Here is a 21,213-nt window from a genome sequence, read left to right on the forward strand (position 1 = left end):
TCCTTACTATGTAGTTTTCATGCCTGCTCACGCCACCTTAACCCACAGATATGGTAGAGTTTCTCTTAAGCTTGGGCTGGAGAAGCATATCTGACACAGTTTAATAGCTGCAACCTTTATTGTTGTCAGTGAGGAGTTGTAGACTTGCTTATCTGATGTTTGGAACCGCAGATGGAGCAGGGCTGTTGTCTCGACCAATTGCGTGAAGCAGTCGAGCTCGTACTGTAGCTCTCTTCCCAGCGTCTCAGACACAGGTTAATTTTCTGAAACGGATGTTTATTCACAGGCATCTCTTCATGAAGCTTCTTGCCATAACATCATGACTTGAAGCTTTCATGTTGATAGGGTTTTGATAGTTTGACCAACCGTTATTAATTAAATAAATTGATCTACAACAACTTTAAGAGTCTCATATCAGAACATTTACTCATGTCAGTCAACTCTGCGGTCATATCTGAGCCTCGGCAGGTCTAGCGTCTGCTTCTGTGAACACCAACGTTCATACTGTATTCCCAGCGACGTTCCAGTCTTTTCCCTATTGGAAACATTTTTTTTGCACTTTTTTTCCACTGGATCTTGAACCATTCTTCATTGTTTCACTGAGAGATGCTAATAGCCGTTAGCCGCTTCCTTGTTTTAACCCCTGCTGCGCATGTGCAGTACGTACTTCCCTTCATATAGTAAATAAATGTGAAGGGCTTTATTTACTAATAAACTGAGCATAAAAAAGCATAAAATGCTAAAATAACAACTAAAACGCCAGCAGGAGGTGATAATCTTTCATAGAAACTTTGCATGCAACCAGAGTGAGCTACTGACGTATAAATAAAAAAAAAAAAAGTCAAATAACATGGCTATGCACCTTTAAATGAACTTATGGTCTGTAAAAATATTTAAACAACAACACTTAACAATGAGTCAAGCAAGAAGAACCTGAACTGGTTCAGGCTTTCTCGCGTGTTTTTTCAGGACGGATGGTTTGAGGCTGTTTTTAGGCTGTTTTAAGGCCCATTGAGGCTTCATTAAGAGAACAGGAAGAGGACTGAAGCACGAGGACACACACACACACACACACACACACACACACACACACACACACACACACACACACACACACACACACACACACACACACACACACACACACACACACAGCTCATTACTCCCTGTCTGCCGTGTACCTTTCACACGACACCTCAAAGTGAGTGTCTGCATGTGTGTGCAGTGCATTAATAGCATTTCTATGAGTTTTGTGTCCGTGCAGGCAGCGCCACACATTAGGCTCTCTGGAAATGAGAACCACACTGCTGCAGTTGGCCTTCATAGTAAATTACTAACAACAGCGACATACAGAAGGTTAATTTTAAAGAATGACCTCATCAGTTTTGCCAGAGCAGTTAGCGCCGTACCAATTTACAGGCAAATGTTTTTGTTTGATCCAACAGAGAAGGAAAACTGTTACCAATAATTAAAAAAAAAGCATCGATTTAGCATCTATTTGCTTTAAAATCAGACCCTAAAGCAGCTTCTCTGACTAAGCTGGTGGTTGGTTTTCAGTGATGCCACTAGACAGCCGCCCTTTTACACCACTGTGTGAGTTCGGAGCTGCTTGTATTCACTGTCCATTAGACACACACACTGAGACACACATCCAGACATGAAATCGGCCATTAAACTGGTCACGCTCGCTCTGAAAAAAGGTACAAAAAAAAGAATGCATATATAAAACAGAGGAGCAGTATATAAGTCACACTTCCTGTACACACAGTCGGTATATTTAGTTGGTCTGACACGTCAGAGTTAGTAAGATGTCAAAAGAAAAGTTGTTGTACCCAGGTGTTAAAAACCGGCCCTGGAAAGACTCTGTCGTCACAGGACGACAAAGACCCTCAGAGAAGAAGTATATTTTCAGTCTGACGCCCAGACTCATGGTTCCATGTTAAAACTGATCACCAGAGATGATGCTGAGTGATGTTCAGGACTAAAAGGGAAGGACTCAAGTTTCCCGTTAACTGAGGTTAAATATTAACAAGATAAAACAATTTTACAAATCTCATTCTTCACCAACGGTCCAATCGGAACATGCTTTTACACACACACATATATATATATATATATATATATATATATATATATATATATATATATATATATATATTTCCTTCAGTTAATTCCTGTTTTAGTGTAGGAGTAGCCTTGTGAAAATGAAATAATAAGTTAAAGATGGCAAGCAAAAGACAGAAATAAAGAAAAGAAAAGCATTGTATACGGCTGTATTCTCTGTGTTTTCTTCTAGTCGCATTTAATAACAATAAATACGCCAACGCTCAGTTTATCCTGAATAATCTTTAGCTGTTACAAATATTTAAATATAACGATGAATATTTTTATATTCTAAATATTTATACAAAAGTAGAGAAAAATTATTAAACTATTTGTAACTTAATAATGAAATCAGTGCGATAACCATATAGGAACATGTTCTGTGGCGGATTAAAAATCAGAAACAATGAAAATAAAAGCATTTTGCAGGTAAGCGGCTTTTCTATAGTTTTCTTGCAATGCAAATCTTCTGCTGCTAGCCGCTTGTGCTTTTCTTCCAATTTGTTTCATTTTCCTGCTTTTCTAGACGTTTCTTCCACTGCAATCAGAGGTCAGTTTATCACACAGTTAACAAGAAAATGTTTGTTATTTATTGTTGTCATCCGTTGTGGGCACTTCGTAGGTGGTGGTGAACGCGCTTTGTCACCATAAATTATGGCACAAATCAGTTTTGGGAGTGATGTATTTGCTCAAGTCAAATGTGTGTATTCTCATTTTCCTGCCTCCGTCTCTCCCACCCACCAGTGTGACTCCACCCTGCAGCAGATAAAAGCTCTGTCCGTAAGGTGAGCTTCTCTTGTTGGCACTTCTGCCAGGAGGGGTGTTCTCTTTCTGCTCCGTTCTCTGTTAGTGTGATTGCAGTGATTATTCCCCCATAAACGGGCTCCTCCAAAGGTAAGCTCCTCACCTTTTTCTGCTCTTTTCTGTTTGTTCTGATTCATAGGCCTGTTTTATTGAACTGCATGAACACTGACTATACATTTCTGTGCCATAATTTCACTTCTGCTCCACATTATTGAATACAGTTTCAATTTTAACTGTTTTCTGATTTAAATGTATGTTATGTGGAATCATGTTGTGAGTGTGAGACTTTGCTCCTGCAATATTCAGTTAATATATCTAAAGAGGAATTATCCTTGTTATATAGGCACATTTAGTTTAATTATTAATTCATATGCATTTTTGAAAACAAAAAGGTCTGACAGGCTTTAAAAATGTGACCTTTAGCTGTGCAACATCAAGTCTCCGCGTCATCCTGCAGAGACCTAGGTGGAACATCTCCTAACCCCGACTGGAGTCTTACAAGCTGCTGTCTCACACAGACAGCTAGCTATACGTGTCCATGCGTCAGAGAGAAAGAGACTGTGCTTAAAAGGAAAATATTCATTCAGTCCCACCAAATGAGGGCATATGTGCAGAAAGTTGAAGCCAAACTGACAGATGAACGCGACGGGGGCAAGAGCAGCAGTTTGGTGAGAAGAGACTGCAGAGCAAACAGCGCTAGCCTGCAGGAGATATCTCTTCCATCTGATGTCCTATATAATGCTCTCTCTCTCTCTCTCTCTCTGGCACATCTTACTTTCTCACCAGTCACAGTGACACGATTCCTTCTTGACGTGGTTAGATTCCTATTAAAGGTTTCTGAATTAAGGAATTCACCAGCTGAGGCCTAAGGCCTGTTAAAATATGTAAAATATCTATCTATCTATCTATCTATCTATCTATCTATCTATCTATCTATCTATCTATCTATCTATCTATCTATCTATCTATCTATCTATCTATCTATCTATCTATCTATCTATCTATCTATCTATCTATCTGTCTATCTGTCTATCTATGTTTTCCTAGGTTTTCAATAACCTGTCTCTTATTATTAATTACTAATTAGGCGTTGGTAGAGCAAATATCAGCCACTTTATTTGACTTTGACGCTTTACTCCATATAGCGCCACCTTCTGGCCAACCTGGCTACGCTTATGAAAACTTTCTAAGAAGCCACATGGCTGGCCATCAGCCAGAAAAGCAGTGTACCACAATATCTTGCTAGTCCTGTTGTAGCACAGCATCCTTTCATTTAAAAGAATAGGAATGAATACAAATCGGTAACTTCAATTAATAATGGAGGATTTATACTACTGTATTAATTTATGTCGGGAGGAAATTGCCTGGCAAAAGTGAAAAAATCTTAAAATTGACCTTTATAATGTTATTCTTTAAAATATTTCACTTTTTGTCACTTTTTTCATCCTATTTTATGTATGAATGGGTACATAGATAGAAAAAAAGAAAGTCTTGGGCTATTCTCTAAAACGACTAAATTAATCCATTCTGCTAATTGCACATTAGTGGTCTAGTGTTCTTTTCCTTCTTTTTACTCACTTTCATACTCGCTTTGCATTATTGCATTATTGCATTATTGTATCATGGACTGATGTGTGTGTATTGATCAGAGTGTGTGGACTGTCCTGCAGACAAAAAAAAGGCCTTACATTTTTTTGCTGCTTCTCTTCAGCAACATACAACCTTCCGAATGGACTGTTTGCTCATACAACATTGCAACCCCCGCATTTACATTATTCAGTAAAAACCAGGAATAGACAGCACAAAAGGGCCTAAAGAAAGCGATGAAGCCCAAGACTGATGATGTCAGGGAAAGGATTGGGGGGAGAAAGGGAGGTAAACACGTTGCTCATTTAGCTGCACAGCTGTGGCAGTGTGTGTGGAGGAGCTGGGTTCCAATACGCCATGCATAGTGTTTGACTGAGAAAGTTTGCGACGTGACTTGCGGAGGTGTTAATTTTACAAGGTGCTTTGTGGTAGAAGCTGCGTTCAGGGAGGCATGGGGCTGTGAATGTTTTCCCCTTTCACTGAGAAACCACAACCAAAGGCCATTTGATATTCAGTGCATGTGTTCTTTAAGCTTTAAACCTGACAAATGGTTGTTGGGGCAGACAGGGTGGTTTGGATGACATCTAAAAAGGAATATTTTGATGTTTTGCAAGTGAAGTTCTGTTAAAGTGTTTGGATTTGATATCTTAACCGGCATTAGATGACTCTCTCGGAGTCTTCATTTAGGATAAATCTGGATGATTTGGTAATGGATGCTAAAGTTCACAGCTAGTTGAGAGGGACCAAAGTGAACTTATGCCAACGTTCATCTCAAAAACATCGTAGAATAACTGTCTGACATGAAGGTAACGTGGTATGAAAAGCAAAAATATCATAGCGGTTTATGAGAATGCAATGTTACAAATTTTTACAATAGTCTAGGGCCTAGGCTACATTCACGCAGCAGGCAAATACGACCCATATTCGTCTTTTTCATGGCAGTTTGAACGGCATAATCCCCCCCCCCCCAAAAAAAACCCAACAACAACTAATTTGTACTACTTCCATATGTGCTAATGATTTGAATACGCTCTCATTACACATCCACAGACTTCTCTACAGCAGTAGCAATCACGGCTCCTCAAAAGACCTTTGTTAATAGCTGTGCCGTTTTCTTCTCACCTTCCTTCTTCCTGTTTTAATATGGCCTCAATATTGTCAACGACTTCATATCTTTTTTGTTTGTTTGTTTCAATAAAGCTTTACTGAACACTTCTAGTAACCATAGACCAGTTCATTGTTATTGTTTTGATGCAGGTTTTTCGTGCATGCGCGCCGGACTGGTAGGCAAAAGGCGAACACAATGGCGGACGCGAACAAAGAACACGATGAGTTCTCCACGTATTTTTCTTCTTTAGATAACGTATCACAAGATCGTTATAAGAGTAAGTTGATTGTTGATGGTATCAGATTGCCAGATCCACACAGCAAAAGCCTGAAGGGACGGAGCGAGTCTGTGAAATGCTGGCCAAGTGTTGCGTACGGCGACATATACAGCTGCCTTATAAACACGCAGGCAGTACACACGAGAGAGCACGAAAGCCCCTGAAACCACTGGACGGCTACAATTATTTTATATCGGGACATGTTCAGACATGTTTGTGTAACATAAGAAAGCGGAGTCGGACACAGACAGCGCTTCAGCAGAGAGGAAGACCCGCCACCGCTAGGTTAAAAAAAACATTGTTCACAAAGGATTATTTTGGTGTTTTTGTCTTATTAATCCTTTTCACAGACTCTTGCCAGAGAGTTTGCATACTTAGTACATGTACGTATACTATTACGAAGCGAACGTTTACGTCTTGACTTAAGTATATATCCTAATTTTTTTTAATTTATATAATTATTTAAGTAGAACAATGACCAGTGCAAAATTAAGTTGTATTTACCGTAGATGAAGTGTAGACTGCAAATTCTGTCGTAATATGATGGCTCCCACAGTTCACTGGGAGTGTCTGCCTGCATCCTTTTCATTGAAAATATCCATTTCTTTCTTCTTTCTTCGTCCTTCGGTAAACGAAAAAAACGTACATCCGACCTTTTGGAATGCCTCTGTGTGCAACCGGGAGCACAACAAGTCGTAGGCATTGTTTAGATTCCAAAAATAAACTAAAAGCACGCTCTAATTCACCCGTTTTGTCATGTAGTAGACGAGAACAGTACTGTTTTTGCCTACCAGCGTGACCCGGATGTAGCGCTGATGTAGCTCGTGACGTAAACACTGTGCTGCTGTGTGACGTCTTCTTCTGTTATCGTTGCATGTGGTTCACTTTGGGCTCCTGAACCCTTCAGACAAAAGTCGGATGCCGGTTGCATTCCTTTAATAGTAACAGGGGGAAAAAAAATCTGATTTCAGGGAAAAAAATTGGAATTGAGCATCAAGACCTGCAGTGTGAACGTAGCCTAGTCAGGTACTTACTCTGACCAGAAACACTTGCAGGCATCATGTTCACACTGGGCTGCGTTTTAGATAGAACTCGTTGATTATTTTCACAGGAAATGGGGGCAGGAGGTGGTTCAACCAAAATGAGCTTCCGGTGTGAAACAGGTAATGACAAAGAAACCTGTGAAGTGTTTCCCCTCAGAATGACTGAGAAAAATGCACAGTAGTGCGAAATATCAATACAAAACGTTTCCACTGAAGCCGCATTATTTTTGCTTTTTGCAGTACTGACCAGAAATGCTGTACATGTTCAGTCTGTTTCACGCAGGAAGATCATTGGTGACGACCCACCTCCCTTTTCCATTGTTTTTGTGTAGATATTCATCCAATGTAAATGTGACAGCGGCTTAAAGGTTCATCAAATAGAGTAAGCATAAATCTTTGTAATGTTTCTGAGACTGGAGTTCAGATTTCGCTGAAGCTAACAGCTTGTCTGATACCTGTTCTGCTTTAAAACAACTCCGATCTCAAAAAGACTGTAACTGTTTAAACAATTAATGGGGTTGCCTTTTGTCACTAGTGGAATGTATTTGGCTGTAAGCTGACAGGAAATGGGGATGAGAGAGAGGCTGAAGACAGGCGGTAAAACTCGGCCTGGGACTGGAACCTGGGAGGACTGCGGCCTCTGAACATGGGTCTTTACTTCTGTGCCAACGCCTCTGTGCCAACGCCACACCCCGTCAGGTTTACTTTGGCAGTAGTTTAAACAGATATTACTCATTATTTACACAGGAAATGGTGGTAGGAGATGGTGCACCACTAATCATTTTCCCGTTTGAGACATTTACTGAATGCAGGACATGTAGAGTGTTTGTAGTCAGAGTAACTGTCAGATGCATTTATTTATTTTTTATTTTTAAATGTTTAATTTAATTTATTTATCATGGGTTAGTAACTGTCAGGTGTATCTATTTATTTATTTATTTTATTTTTTTAATTTTTAATTTAATTTAATTTAATTATTATGGGTTAGTATGTGTTTTTTTTATTTATTTTTTAAAATTTTTTTCAGTTTTATTTTATTTATTTATTTATTATGGGCTAGGGTTAGTAACTATCAAATGTAAAGGTAACACGGCACCTTTACGTTGACTTTTTTTGTTAAGGCAGTTAATCTGATGTTAGACATCCAGATTGGTCTTGGTTCCTCCTAGAGAACCTCTTAGTGTCAGTCATCAGGACCATCTCATCTGGATCTGTGATAAATAAAGATGCTTATAGATATTTATTGTTTTTAACAGTTTTATCCTTTTAGTAGAACCACACAGACTCACAAATAACCTGAACTGCCTCTTAAAGTACATTGACCGCTTGAGATCGGTACCAGCCCCTCTCCAAAAACCCCCCCAACCCTGCTGATATAAGTGGGAATAGAAAATGGACAGATGAATGGTGGTCTCTTAAAGTGGATTTTAACAGCTAAATATATTTAACTTACAGTGCAAGTCACGCTGCTGTAAAAGCATTATACTGCACCCAGACAAATTTTGAAAAATGCCACCAAAGTGGGCAGTGCCAAGAGACCCTGAGAAGCAGGGCTAAGTGTGGGGAATGTGGAGCAGTCAAAGCAGTAACAAACACTAAACACCACCGATGATCGATTCTCTCAACGCCACGGGGGCGTCGGGGCTGCGTGTCTGACTGAGATACTTTTATACCCGAACACGGGGCTATGATGACGAAAGTATCCATCATTTGAACCAGCAGGAAACTTCAACTGCAATAGCCACCAGTCCACCCTGAGAGGGCGTTTTAAGACAAATAAAGCAAAACCTCAACAAGTTCACATGAAAATGTAAAAATATGCACAGTAATATTTCAGTAGCACCCTTAGGCTTATCTGAGCTACACTTTAAGTATAAATCTTAGCTAATAAATGCTCGCGCCCACCCAAGCACAACATAGACTCAGTACTCCCATGAGAAAACATTTCTGTCCTCACGTCTCATCACCTCTGGATTTCTGAGACATTTCCCTCGTATATTTGCAAATGTTTTGAAGAAGCAAACCCCCGCTGTCCTCTGACCTCGTCTGAAATCCGCGAGTGACTGCTGGTAACTGATCCAGAGCATTTCTAAAGGCAAGAAGAGGCCACGGAGGGCAAGCACACAGACAGAGTACAAATAAAGGTTGAGAAATAAAGGCCGACCCTGCTGAAGAGTCGCGGCCCTGTGCAAGCAGACACACAGGACACACAGGGGCAGGGAGAGAAGTCTGACACACAACGGGACAGAGTCCCTGGAGACGACACGGAAGCTGAAATTAAGATTTCTTCTGCTGATCCGGAGGAAAGTGCTTTTCAGGCAGAATGTTGCACTCCACTGTGATGTGTGTACATGGGTGACACATTCATCAGCTGAGATGTGACACTCTGTGGATGTGAGTGTGTGCTTTCGCAGGCTTGCGTGTGTGTACACAATCAATAGAAAGCCAGGACGCCAAACACAGGTGGGTTTCCAGGAGCGAGGAATCCTTTCTGTCCCGTTCTCTATTAATATCTGTCACTCCATGCTATTAGTGCTATAAACTCGTTGAGTGTATCTGTTCTGGAAAAAAAAAGAAATCTGATCACATTTCGCATATTATTTGGAAATGTTTTCTTTCAGCATGTAGTAGAACGCTATAAGAATGGTGGAAGTTTGTGTTAATATTCTGAAGTTTTGATGATATTCTATTTTTAAAACCTCCACCCAGAATATGTCTCTACGTGGATACCCTCCTGCTTGGTGGTATCATCTTAGTCTTAAAGCAGAGCTTACAGCAAAAGGAGACCCTTGAGTCCTTTCACCCAGTATAGCTGATGAATTCAAGCTGATTGTTGTGAAATACATAAATAACAGAACATATTTAAGAGGAAACATATATTTATAAGTCAAACACATGATTTAAATTGATATTGTGTCATTCTGACAGCTAAGGGATGAGTGATCAGGCCTGATAATTATTTTAGCTGCAGATGCTCATGTCAGAACATTTATGCACTAGCACTGAAAATATGTACCTGTCTCTTTAATTGTATATAATAATAGAATAGCCCACAGTGACAGGCAAGTGGAAGCATGCAGATACGCAAAAGGGTAAAAAATACACTGCTCAAAAAGATGAAAGGGTCTCATTTGGAAAAGGATCATGCTGGATATCCATATGGATCCAAAGTCACAGAGAAAGTAAAACTAAAAAAACTGATGCAGGCGGCTAGTCCAGTTAGATGAAATATCATTGCAGCAACTCAAAATGGTCCTCAGTAGTTTTTATGCCCCCCATCTCTCCCCCCCCCCCCCCCCCCCCCCCCCCCATGCTTGTACGCATGCCTGACAACGATGGGGCACGCTCCTTATGAAATGACGGATGGTGCACTGGGGTATCTCCTCCCAGATCACTGAACTTCTGGACAGTCTGAGGTTCAGCCTGGTGGCGTCGGATGGACCAAAACATGACGTCCCAGAGCTGTTCTGTTGGATTTAGGTCAGGAGAGCATGGAGGCCATTCAATGGTATCAATTCCTTAATCCTCCAGGACCTGCCTGACTACTCTTGTCACATCAGGCCAGACACCACCGAGCTTCAGGGGGAACTGAGGACCCACTGCACCACTGAAGGGTCTAACAATGGGTCTAAGGGTTACGTCCCGATACCTAATGGCAGTCAGGGTGCCATCGTTTATCCTGTTCAGGTCTGTGCTTCCCTCCATGGATATGCCTCCCCAGACCAATACTGACCCATTACCAAAGTGATCACACTGAACATTGTTGCAGGCAGCATGATGCTCATCGTAGCGTCTCCAGACCCTTTCATGTCTGTCACGTGAGCTCATAGTGGACCTGCTGTCATCTGGGAAGAGAACAGGGCACCAGTGCTGACCCTGGCAATTCTTTGGAAAATTATTTGGCAAAGGCTGAGCTCCATGGTGCCAGGCAGTGAGCTTAAGGCCACCAGAGGATGTTGGGCTCTAAGGCCACCCTCCTAGAGTACGTTTCTAATAGTTTGATCAAAGACATTCATGCATAGAGGCCCGCTGGAGGTTCACTTTGTCTGAGGTCCCCTTAAACACGAGAGCTAACCTTACATGCTTCTACTTTTGTCACCCTCGCGTCAAAGTCTGTCATGACCATGGCTATTATTACAAAATACAGTAAATGTAGTTCACAAACCTGCACGACAGCTCTGCTCCTCTGTTGAAGTTCCTGCAGCCTTTCATAATCAGATGACTGAGTCTGCCGTCTGCTCCATGTTCCTCCCCAAACCCTCTCCCCCTTGCTCTGCCTTGTCCTCTCCCTCTCCCTGTTTCAATGGGAGACTGAGGAGGGGTGAATGTGGCCTGGTCGTTAAAGTAACTCCATGACGTTTCAGTCTGCTGCTTCAAAATGGTCTGCTATCAGATTCCAAAACACAGAGGGAGACTGTTTAATTTTGCGAAAGTGAAGTGTTGCCAGTGGCCTTCAGGGTTGCCATATCTGGAAACTACAGGTCTAGTGCCATGTAGGGGCTAAAACCTACACAGTGCTGCTTTAGTGATCTCAGAAGGTCTTGTCTAGCTCTCCTGCCTGTCTCCTGGAATCTACTGGGAGACACAGCAAACCTTCTGGCAATGGGACCTATTGCTGTGCCATCCTGGTGGAGTTGGACTGCCTGAACGACCTCTGTAGGGTCCAGGTATCGCCTCTTGTTACAAGTAGTGACTCAGATTCTGGTCAAATGAAAAATTACTGAAAAACGGTAAACCAAATGAAGAGGGGAAAATGTCTGTGGTCTCCACTTACAAAACTGTTCCTGTTTTTGGGGTCGTTTCATTGTTGCCTCTTTAGTTCACCTGTTAATTTCATTAACACCAGAACACCCAACGCTGATCAACAATCGCATTTACTACTGAACTAATCTGATCACTATTACAGAAGTTTAACTGACTTGATATTATGCTCTGATTAAAGCGTGTTCCTTTAATTTGAAAATGGTATATAAAAAAGGAGAATAAGAGACTGTACAGTCAGGGCAAAGTTACAACATGAGAAAAATACTGTACGATTATTAAAACTAACACACTCAGATTAAAAGAAATGTGCAACGGAAAAGATGATTATAAAAATGCACAACAAGTGCATGTATATGTGCACGTATAAAAAAACACCAACAGAGTATTTACAAGATATTAGAAATACTTTGCAGAAACAGATGATCTTGAGAGACACCTCACAGAGATGGTTATAAAGTCTAACAGCTGCTTGGAGGAAGGATCTGTGATTACGCTCCTTTGTGCATTTAGGAAGCAGCAGTCTGCCACAGATGGAGCTCTCCACCTCTGCAACAGCTTCCTGCATGGGGTGGGAGACAGTTTGCAACACAGATGTTATTTTTTGCCAGCGTTCTTCTGTCTCCCAACACCTGCTCTGGGTTGAGGTGGCATCTTAGTCCATCATCTCAACGCCACTTTCTTGGATGTTCAGCAGTGTTGGTGTGGTGGGTCTGTGCCTGCAGAAATCCAGTTCCTTGGTTTTCCTGGCGTTGATCAGGAAGTGTTTCATCTGGCACCAGTCCACAAAGCCCTGTGTCTATTACCTGCTCTGAGTCGTCCTCACTTGTGATGATGTTGAACACGTGTCCCGTGATGCCACGCAGTTGATTTCTGTAGCACCTCAGGAGCCTTGAGCTGACGTCATCCGGTTCAGCAGCCTTTTGCACCTTGATCTTTCCCAGCTCGTTACTCACATGAAGTGTTGGCAGGGAAAGGGAGGCTGAGGGATGGAGTTCTCTGAAATTGTGAGGATGGGTGATGGCTGACGGCTCAGAGTTGTGAAGTTCTGGGAAGAAGAGCAGGCATGTAATGGTAAGAGAGAAGTTCTTTAGCCAGGATTTTTCTTGGTCATGATCACTGGATTGCTTTTTTTTGGGAAGGAAATATCTGTCTTTTTGATCCTGCTTAGATACCCTTTGTATCTATTAGATTGGTTGCACTGGATGTCACTGGATGACAAGATCATAAACCCTAATTGGACTGCTGAGCCGCTAATGTTTTCAGTGTTTTAACACAAAGCATATTTCTAACCTTTTCTGTTTTTTACTTAACTTCCAGATTCCTGTTTGTCCAGTAAGTGTTTTTAACTGTTTTAGTAATTTAAGAAAAAATATTTGTACAGTATCAACAACACTGGCAGCAGAAAATCTGAACTCGAAGATGGGCTCATTCCTCGCTGACTGTTAATTACAGAATACATCTTACAGACATGTGAACACCTTGTCAGGAGAATAATGTCCCTGATTTGTAATTAGGAAAAACAGTGGAGCAAGTGAATATCATTAATTCCATTGCTAAGAAAAGGAGGTGGGTCAGCTAATAAATAAAATAATTTAACAAAGTGTTTTTTTCCCCATTCAAATCCAGAGCCATTCCTGAGGGACAGTCACTGCATGCTCCCGCTAATGTGTGTTTCAACTACAGCAGTGTGTGGTTTCTGTCTTTTGAAGTCCTATCATTGCACTAAGAAAAACTCTGACCCTTCAAGTATTTGGCCTCCATTGTGAAAAAAAAAAGATTTATCTATTAACGCCTCTGCTTCATAAAATAACTCAAGAATTATACAAACACAGAATTCAAATGACTAATGTGAAGAGGGGGATTTATATAAAATGGCAAAGATAATGATCTAAAATGGGAAAAAAAGTTAGATTTTTGGACCTTTTCATCTACTCAAAGTTCTTTTAATGTAATGTGGAGGAGTATCGGTCTTTGCTTTCCACTACAGTATAATTAGATGAATAGATTTTCCCCTCTTCGCACTTAAACAACAAGGCTGAAAAGGCTTGAACTTGGAAAGGTTATTGGCAACATCTGTTTTGATTTACAGTAAAGGTGACCAATAGGCATTCAGATTTCGCCGTCTGAATACTTGTCAGCGTGAGTCTGAGCTGCTTTACATCTGTGCATTAAAAAAAAGTCCAACAAGTGTGACAAAGTGTGACAAACGGCTCAAAACTTACACAATCCCTGCTCTGCCACATTTTATGTAGTTGCCATGTGTGCTGCTGACCTAGAGGGATGAAAACAGCTGGACATGTCTTCAGTCTGTATAATAAACCTTCTCCTTAGTCTGTTTTCTTTAAAAACGACTTTAAAACTCCAGGAATGCATGTCAGTGTGTATGTTGGGCTCGGAGAGTGGGTCTTGGGTATGAATGAGCCACAGGGGAAGCAACACTCGCAAAGAACGACGCGCTGGAGAAAAACCCAGCAGATACAGAGACTTCTGTGGCTCTGCTACTATACAGGGTCATACAGTGGGTAACATGAGCACTGAATGTTCCTGTTGCTATATGCAAATCAACGTCAGTTGTTGCAAAATATTATTCAAAAGATTAATCAAAAGTGTTGTCCAAGGGCCAAGGAGCACCAAAAAGGCTGCAAAATAACAGGCACAGTTTTACACTTGAAAGCAATTAGCAATGAACACACCACCACAATGGCCTCTTTGCCACCGACTATGGTTACTGACAGAAGGAGGAATGAAAAAATGTATCGGGACATTCTGGATAAGAATCAGAACCTACAATGAGTGAGGATTTTCGGAATTATTAATAGCCTCAAACACACAGTAAAGGATACTCTGTATCCAATAAAGAACCCAACATCGGGGAGCACAGAAGGACCCCCAGAACCTTCAAGATCTGAGGACAGTTTGTCTGGAAAGAAAGAAAAAAAATGACTCGAATTACAACAGAACAATTCAGTTTCTCCTCAGAGGAGATGTCTTGAAGTTGTAATTACAAAGAAAGGCTTTTCCACAAAGTCATCAGTATGTTTCTGTTAATGCATTCACTAATTATTCCCTGTGTCATTCCAGTTTTATATATAGCTTCATATCTGGAGTGATTGGCCTTGTTTTCCTAGTCTTGTTTATGTATGTTCTTGTTGACAATGACATATGATGTGAATATTGTGTCAGCATCAGTATTAGAAACATATTTGCTAAGAAAAACATTGATAGGTTCAATGATTGTTTCACCCGCTGAAAATGGTTTATATACCATTTATGTAACAATGAACAGAACTCAGATTCAGGTCCTGTTTAACCAACCAACCAACCAACCAACTCTGCTCTTAGTCAGTAAAGAAGCAAGAGGAACAAAGGGGAGACAATATCTATTAACTCCAAAGGACAATACTGGCCCTATAATCTCAAAACACAAATAAACTAAAATTTACAAATAAACTTAGATAGATTATTCCTGATTTAAATTCTGAGCGTGCTCCGCTCCATTAGCAGATGAGATGTGTTCCTACTCTGGACTGTTCTCAGGCTTCTGGTGATTTTGACATGACGGTGCCACTGTCTGTTTCAGTGAGGCGTAGCCTTTGAAGAACTGAACCTACTCCTGGTGCGTTTGGAGGCCAGGCATACCAAAGAGAGCAGAGCAATAACAACTTTGGTCAGCGATATATCTCTTTCAACCATAGAGCTGGCTGGAAGTGGTGGTTTATGTTAATCAGGATGGTTGCATTGGAAATAACTGTAGTGAATAGAGCGAGCAGCATGAACCCCGATTTGAATTTGACCTGTTAGCTTTAATGCCGCTAAGTAAGCTTTTTTTGTGAACTAATAAACTAAACCAAACTTTATAAAGTAGAACCTTCTGTAATACCCAACCTGAACCTGCCAGTCGCAACATGCAATGGACCAGTCAACTGCACAGTCATGCAAATTGTTGAACACTTTAGGTTTCAGATGAAGGGCAAGGCAAGGCAAATTTATTTATATAGCACATTTCAGTACAGAGACAATGCAAAGTGCTTTACATGATTAAAATATAGGAATAAAGTCACCTTGGTGCAGATTTTTAGCTAAGAAACTCTAAGGTACACCATAAACAGCCAGAATCATTTCTCAGAATCTCACTTCCTTTGATCCTTTAAAATTTCTTCTTTCTTTTCATGTTTTAAATGCATTTATTTATTTATTTTAAATTTTTTGTGTGCTCATTTTAATTTGTTTGGGTAACCCCTTTTTTGGTATTTCTTTTGATCTCTCTATTTCAATTGAAGCCAAAACCGTTTTTTTTAGTACTTTTTCAGTAATTTCTGAAGTAATCAATTTTGTAGGAAAAAAAGAAATCACAGATTTTTTTTGCAATAATTAAACACGGCTATTGAATGAAACCAACGAAAGGATAGTTCAGGATTTTCAAAGTTAGATTCTGTGGAAAGGTCATGAAAGGCTAACATGTTACCTGGAATGGAGCCTAGTACAAATCCTGATATGGTTTTCCTGGAGGTTGAAGCTAATGGCTTGACCAAGAGGGAATTTGATCTTGGCTACACTTGCCATTGGCTTTAGCCTCTAAGATCAGCTGATCTGTTGTTTTCTCTTTGGAAAGGAAATTAAGGTCTTGTACTAGTTGTGCTGATTTTCCTGCATGAACTGAAGAAGTGTAAAAAAGCAAATATATCATATCAGTTTTTTTTTTTTTTTTTTTTTTTTTTTTTTTTTTTTTTTTTTACTTAAACTCAACCTTACTTTAGTATGAAATAGCTACTCTGACCAGAAATGCTGTACATATAACATTCTCGGTGCATGTGGAGTAGTGATCATTTCCTGTGCAAATAATCATCACCCCCGTGTAAAATAATATAATTTTCATAAACCAGGTAAAGTTTTTTTTTAGATTGTAGTCTTTTGAAAACCATAGGAATCTGCTTTGGTCTTAGCTTCTACTGGAAGCATTTGGCTGTGACCTCCAGAAAAGACTAATATGGATTTATACTAAATGATGATGCCAATAAAGCTATTTTTTCGTTGATATTACCTGTTCTTAACATTTTAACATAACCTTTGTTTTCAGATTCTGACTGTACAACTAGACTAAAAGTTGTAGTTATTAGAACTGTCCAGGAGAGGGAGACAAAGAGCGGTTCTTGTTTCTGGAGTAAATGGAGGCAAATGATATGAATTGTAACGTTTAGGTATCTGCAAGAGATAAAACATCAGTTTCCCATCTAATATTGTTACTTATTTACTTTCTACACAGGCTTTGGTCATGCCTCCCCTCCTTGGCCCTGTTGTCGCTCTTCTGCTGCAGCTTGTGGTCTTCGCATGTGTGACTGGTGGGGCGTACTATGGACACAATCAGCACCCTCAGCCATTCCAGCATATGCAGCACCTTCAACACATGAACATGGGCAAGGGAGGTTTTCCTCAACAACAGTACCTTGGCAAAGACGTGCCGTACATGCAGTATCCACACTACAGGAAGGAGCAACCCCAGATGCCCATGCTCAAAGGCAAAGAAAATCCTCGTAAAGGGGGACACTACAACGGTGGCAAAGACAAAGGTAAGAAATCCTTATGAACGCAGTAACACGTCTGTCACGTGAACATCAATGGACAAATACATGGCAGCACCTGCAGAAATGTGAAGAGCATGATGGGGGTGTGGTGGCCTAGTGGTTAAAGCAGGGTGCTTGACTTTAAGGAAGGCTGCAAGTTCCCAGATTTGAATCCCAGAGACTGCCACTCTTGGTCCCTGAGCAAGAACCTTAGCCCCAGAATAGTCCTCGGGCACATCCCTCTGCAGAGCAGAGGATTTATTGCAATGACTAAAGTTGTAATGACAAAAAAGGCAAAAATGATCAGTATTGCAAGGTTCAAGTTACATTATATCTGTACATTATACACAGTATAATTAAACATGTTTTTTCTTACAACCTGCTGGCTTTAACCCGATCAGTTTACGGATATGGCCACTGTGAGATTGATTGAGGAATATTGCTCAGTTTTGGATGAATGTAAACTTGACACTCACTGCCTAGCTTAAATATTTAGTAAACGAGTGCTACAACTCTTCATAAAAAGCCCCTTTCAAGAGCAGGCCCCTTCAGCAGGACATCTAGTCCCCAAGAAAACTGATAACAACTCAAAGATCTTCACAGTGAGACAGATGAGTTACTATGTTTTCATGAAGGCCTAGCCATGCTCCACAAGAGAAATGTGTTCTCACTCCCAGGGCTGAAATTACAGAATTATGCTTTCTGTGCTTGTGGTCCTGGTTTGGGAGTTCTTGCAGGTTATGATTGACACGTGTTTGTGTCCAATAAAAGTTTTAATCCAATAGCAATTTGCCATGGCTGTGGTTGCCACACAGACCGATGCTGCAGTGGAAGGAACTCATGAGAACATCCAATAGTTTTGCACTTGATATCTTGGTAGTTATGAAATGATCTTGCTTGAAAGAACTTTGTTCTTATTCTCGCCCCCTTGGGACAATTTTTTTTGTTCTTGTGAAGTATGAATAGGCTTTTACTCTACAGATAGCAATGCCAATCTGAAGAGAATACTGAGCTCAATCCACAGAGTACCATGATTATTTTGCTAATGTCCCAGAATCAGACATCTCTGGACAGCATCAAGCGGGCACAGTTTGTTCCCTGATTGGTCATAGACGTTTTGGTCATGTGAGAAGGCTTAACTGCTTGATCATAATGTTGTTGGAGGTCAGATTGGCTCACGGTCTGTACAGCACTGTGGTCTTTCATGTCATAAATGTTTTGATGTATTTTTTATAGATATGTACTCTCTATATCTAACATCTGTATAATTACTTACAGGTCTAACAATCCCTAGTGGTGTGGAAGGCGTTACCCAGGGAGAACAAGGCCCAGCAGGACCACCGGGACCAGAGGGACCTCAAGGACCTCCTGGACCTCCAGGAATCGGAATGCCTGGACCTGAGGGCCAACCAGGACCTCCAGGTCAACCAGGATTACCTGGAATGGGGAAACTGGGCTTGCCTGGACTGCCTGGAAAACCAGGTGTAAATGGCAAGCCTGGCCTTCAAGGAAAAATGGGAGCAAGAGGTGAAGAAGGGTCCAGCTGGTCAGCAGGTCCCCAGGGGCCCCCGGGTCCACCTGGGCTTCCTGGAATAGGCAAACCAGGAATACAGGGATTACCAGGACAACCAGGTGCCAAAGGAGAACCAGGCCACAAGGGTCTGCCCGGACTGCCGGGATTACCGGGACCAAAAGGAGACAAAGGGATGGGCCTGCCAGGACAGCCAGGTCACAAAGGACTTCCTGGGCCTCCTGGACCCTCTGGTCCAAGAGGGCTGCCGGGTTTTGGAAAACCAGGGTTGAATGGTTTACCAGGACCACAGGGACCCCCAGGACATAAAGGACATCCTGGAGAACTAGGCCCCCCTGGGCCCACTGGGGAAGGAGGTAAACCTGGCCCTCCAGGTCTACCTGGCCAAGGAAAGCCAGGTCAAAATGGTCTGCCTGGACAACCAGGAAGGACAGGTGAGACGGGCCTTCCAGGACCACCGGGTTTGCCAGGAAAACCAGGTCTTCCAGGATTTGGTAAGCAAGGACTCACAGGACCAAAAGGAGATAAAGGAATGAGTGGACCACCTGGACCCCCAGGTCTCAAAGGAGATAAGGGTCATGGTGGATTGCCTGGAATGCTTGGACCCCCCGGACCAAATGGTCCACCAGGCCCTCCAGGACCAATCGGACGACCTGGAAGTATAGGTGCACCCGGTCCTAAAGGAGATTGTGGAGATGGAGGACCTAAAGGGCTCGATGGGGCCAAGGGTGAAATTGGTCCTCAAGGACTACCTGGCAAGAATGGTCTTCCTGGGGAACTTGGGGAACCAGGTCCAAGAGGTCTGCCGGGACCAAGTGGTCCTAAAGGTGCTGATGGTCATAAAGGTTTACCTGGTATGCCTGGTCCCTCCGGAACTCCTGGTTTAAGAGGACAGACTGGATTACCTGGAGAAAGGGGTATTCAGGGACCCCAGGGAATCCCGGGAATAGATGGTACAGCTGGACCAATTGGGCCTCCTGGTCCTACAGGGCCAAAAGGAGAAAGTGGTCTTCCTGGTCCACCAGGCAATGCAGACATTGGGAGTCCTGGCGTGCCTGGTCCAGTAGGATCCCCAGGAAGAGAGGGACCATCTGGAGCTCCAGGGCAGCCAGGTCAACCTGGTCCCCCTGGACCACCAGGACCACCTGGTGAACCTGTTTTTTCTCCAGAAATGGCTGGAGTACTCTCTCAGATGGGCCCAGGACTAGACGGTGTTAAAGCTGGTAGTTACGGGAAAAAGAGCAAATATGGTGGAGGTGGGGGCTGAAATAATGGGTTCCAGTGGGCTTGAAATGCCTGCATTTACTGCTCTAGCATCTACTCCTTTTCCTCCCGTGGGCAGTCCAGTTGTTTTTGATAAGCTCCTGTACAATGGCCGCCAAAACTACAATCCCGAGACTGGAATTTTCACCTGTGACATCCCTGGCATCTATTACTTTGCCTATCACATTCACTGCAAGGGGGAGAATGTGTGGGTGGCTTTGATGAGAAACAATGAGCCTGTGATGTATACATATGATGAATACAAGAAGGGTTTCTTAGACCAAGCATCCGGAAGTGCGGTACTACCTCTTCAAACCGGGGACACTGTGTACATTCAGATGCCATCAGATCAGGCCTCGGGACTTTATGCTGGACAGTATGTGCAGTCATCCTTCTCGGGGTATTTGCTCTATCCAATGTAAATCCACATACTTCAGAGAGAAGGAAAGGACACATTTTTGTATAATTAATGATGGTATTATAAGTTATCTTAGACTGAGCATTCATTAATGTTCAGTCTGAAATGTTGCTGTCATCCACAGAGATGAAGCCAGATTTTGTACTGGATAACCCAAAAGTCATTTCAAATGGAAGACACCAAGACTTCAAGAAAGCACCTGCAAAAAAGTTGTATTTCTTAAAAAAAAAAAAAAAATGACCACAAATGATTACATTGTGCAAGATGTAATATGTAAAAGAAATACAGAAAGCTTTTTGAGTGTATTAACAAGATGTTAAGGTGAAGTGCTCTCGTCATTACCCGCTGCAGAGTGTCAAATCTCAGTCCTTGCACAGTGTCAAAATTGGCAGCTAACCCATCAGCAGGTATGGAAAAACGTTAGCATAGATTTAATTTAATTTTGCATTCATACCTTATGTCTTCAGCGTATGAATGTAAAAAAAAATCTAAAATGACCTTATGAGGAACGACTGTGCAGGTAGTTTCCAGCATTTTGTATGAATCTTGTTTTTAAGGTTAACACATTCATTATTGTGGAGCTTGCAAATGTCTGAGCTCTGGGAAATGATTTGGATAATTAGTTTCAGTGAGAAGTATACAAAGGCTAACTGAATGACTGAAAAACGATGCACGGAGGATATGCATATATTGATACAAGCGTGTGTTAATCATAGTACGCTGGTATAGAGGAACATAAACCTTAGATGGTAAA

General features: G+C 41.6%; 1 protein-coding gene across 1 annotated transcript; it reads left to right on the forward strand.

Moving 5' to 3' along the window:
* Positions 1-2,888: 2,888 nt before the first annotated feature.
* Positions 2,889-20,584, forward strand: LOC118563704 (collagen alpha-1(VIII) chain-like). Its single transcript, XM_036139100.1, is given in 4 exon segments — positions 2,889-2,997; positions 16,950-17,253; positions 18,526-20,033; positions 20,035-20,584. Coding segments are annotated over 3 exon segments (2,232 nt in total). The 5' UTR covers positions 2,889-2,997; positions 16,950-16,958; the 3' UTR covers positions 20,464-20,584.
* Positions 20,585-21,213: the final 629 nt, after the last annotated feature.

This window comes from Fundulus heteroclitus, chromosome 7, assembly GCF_011125445.2.
Source record: "Fundulus heteroclitus isolate FHET01 chromosome 7, MU-UCD_Fhet_4.1, whole genome shotgun sequence".
Classification (NCBI taxonomy): Eukaryota; Metazoa; Chordata; class Actinopteri; order Cyprinodontiformes; family Fundulidae; genus Fundulus; species Fundulus heteroclitus.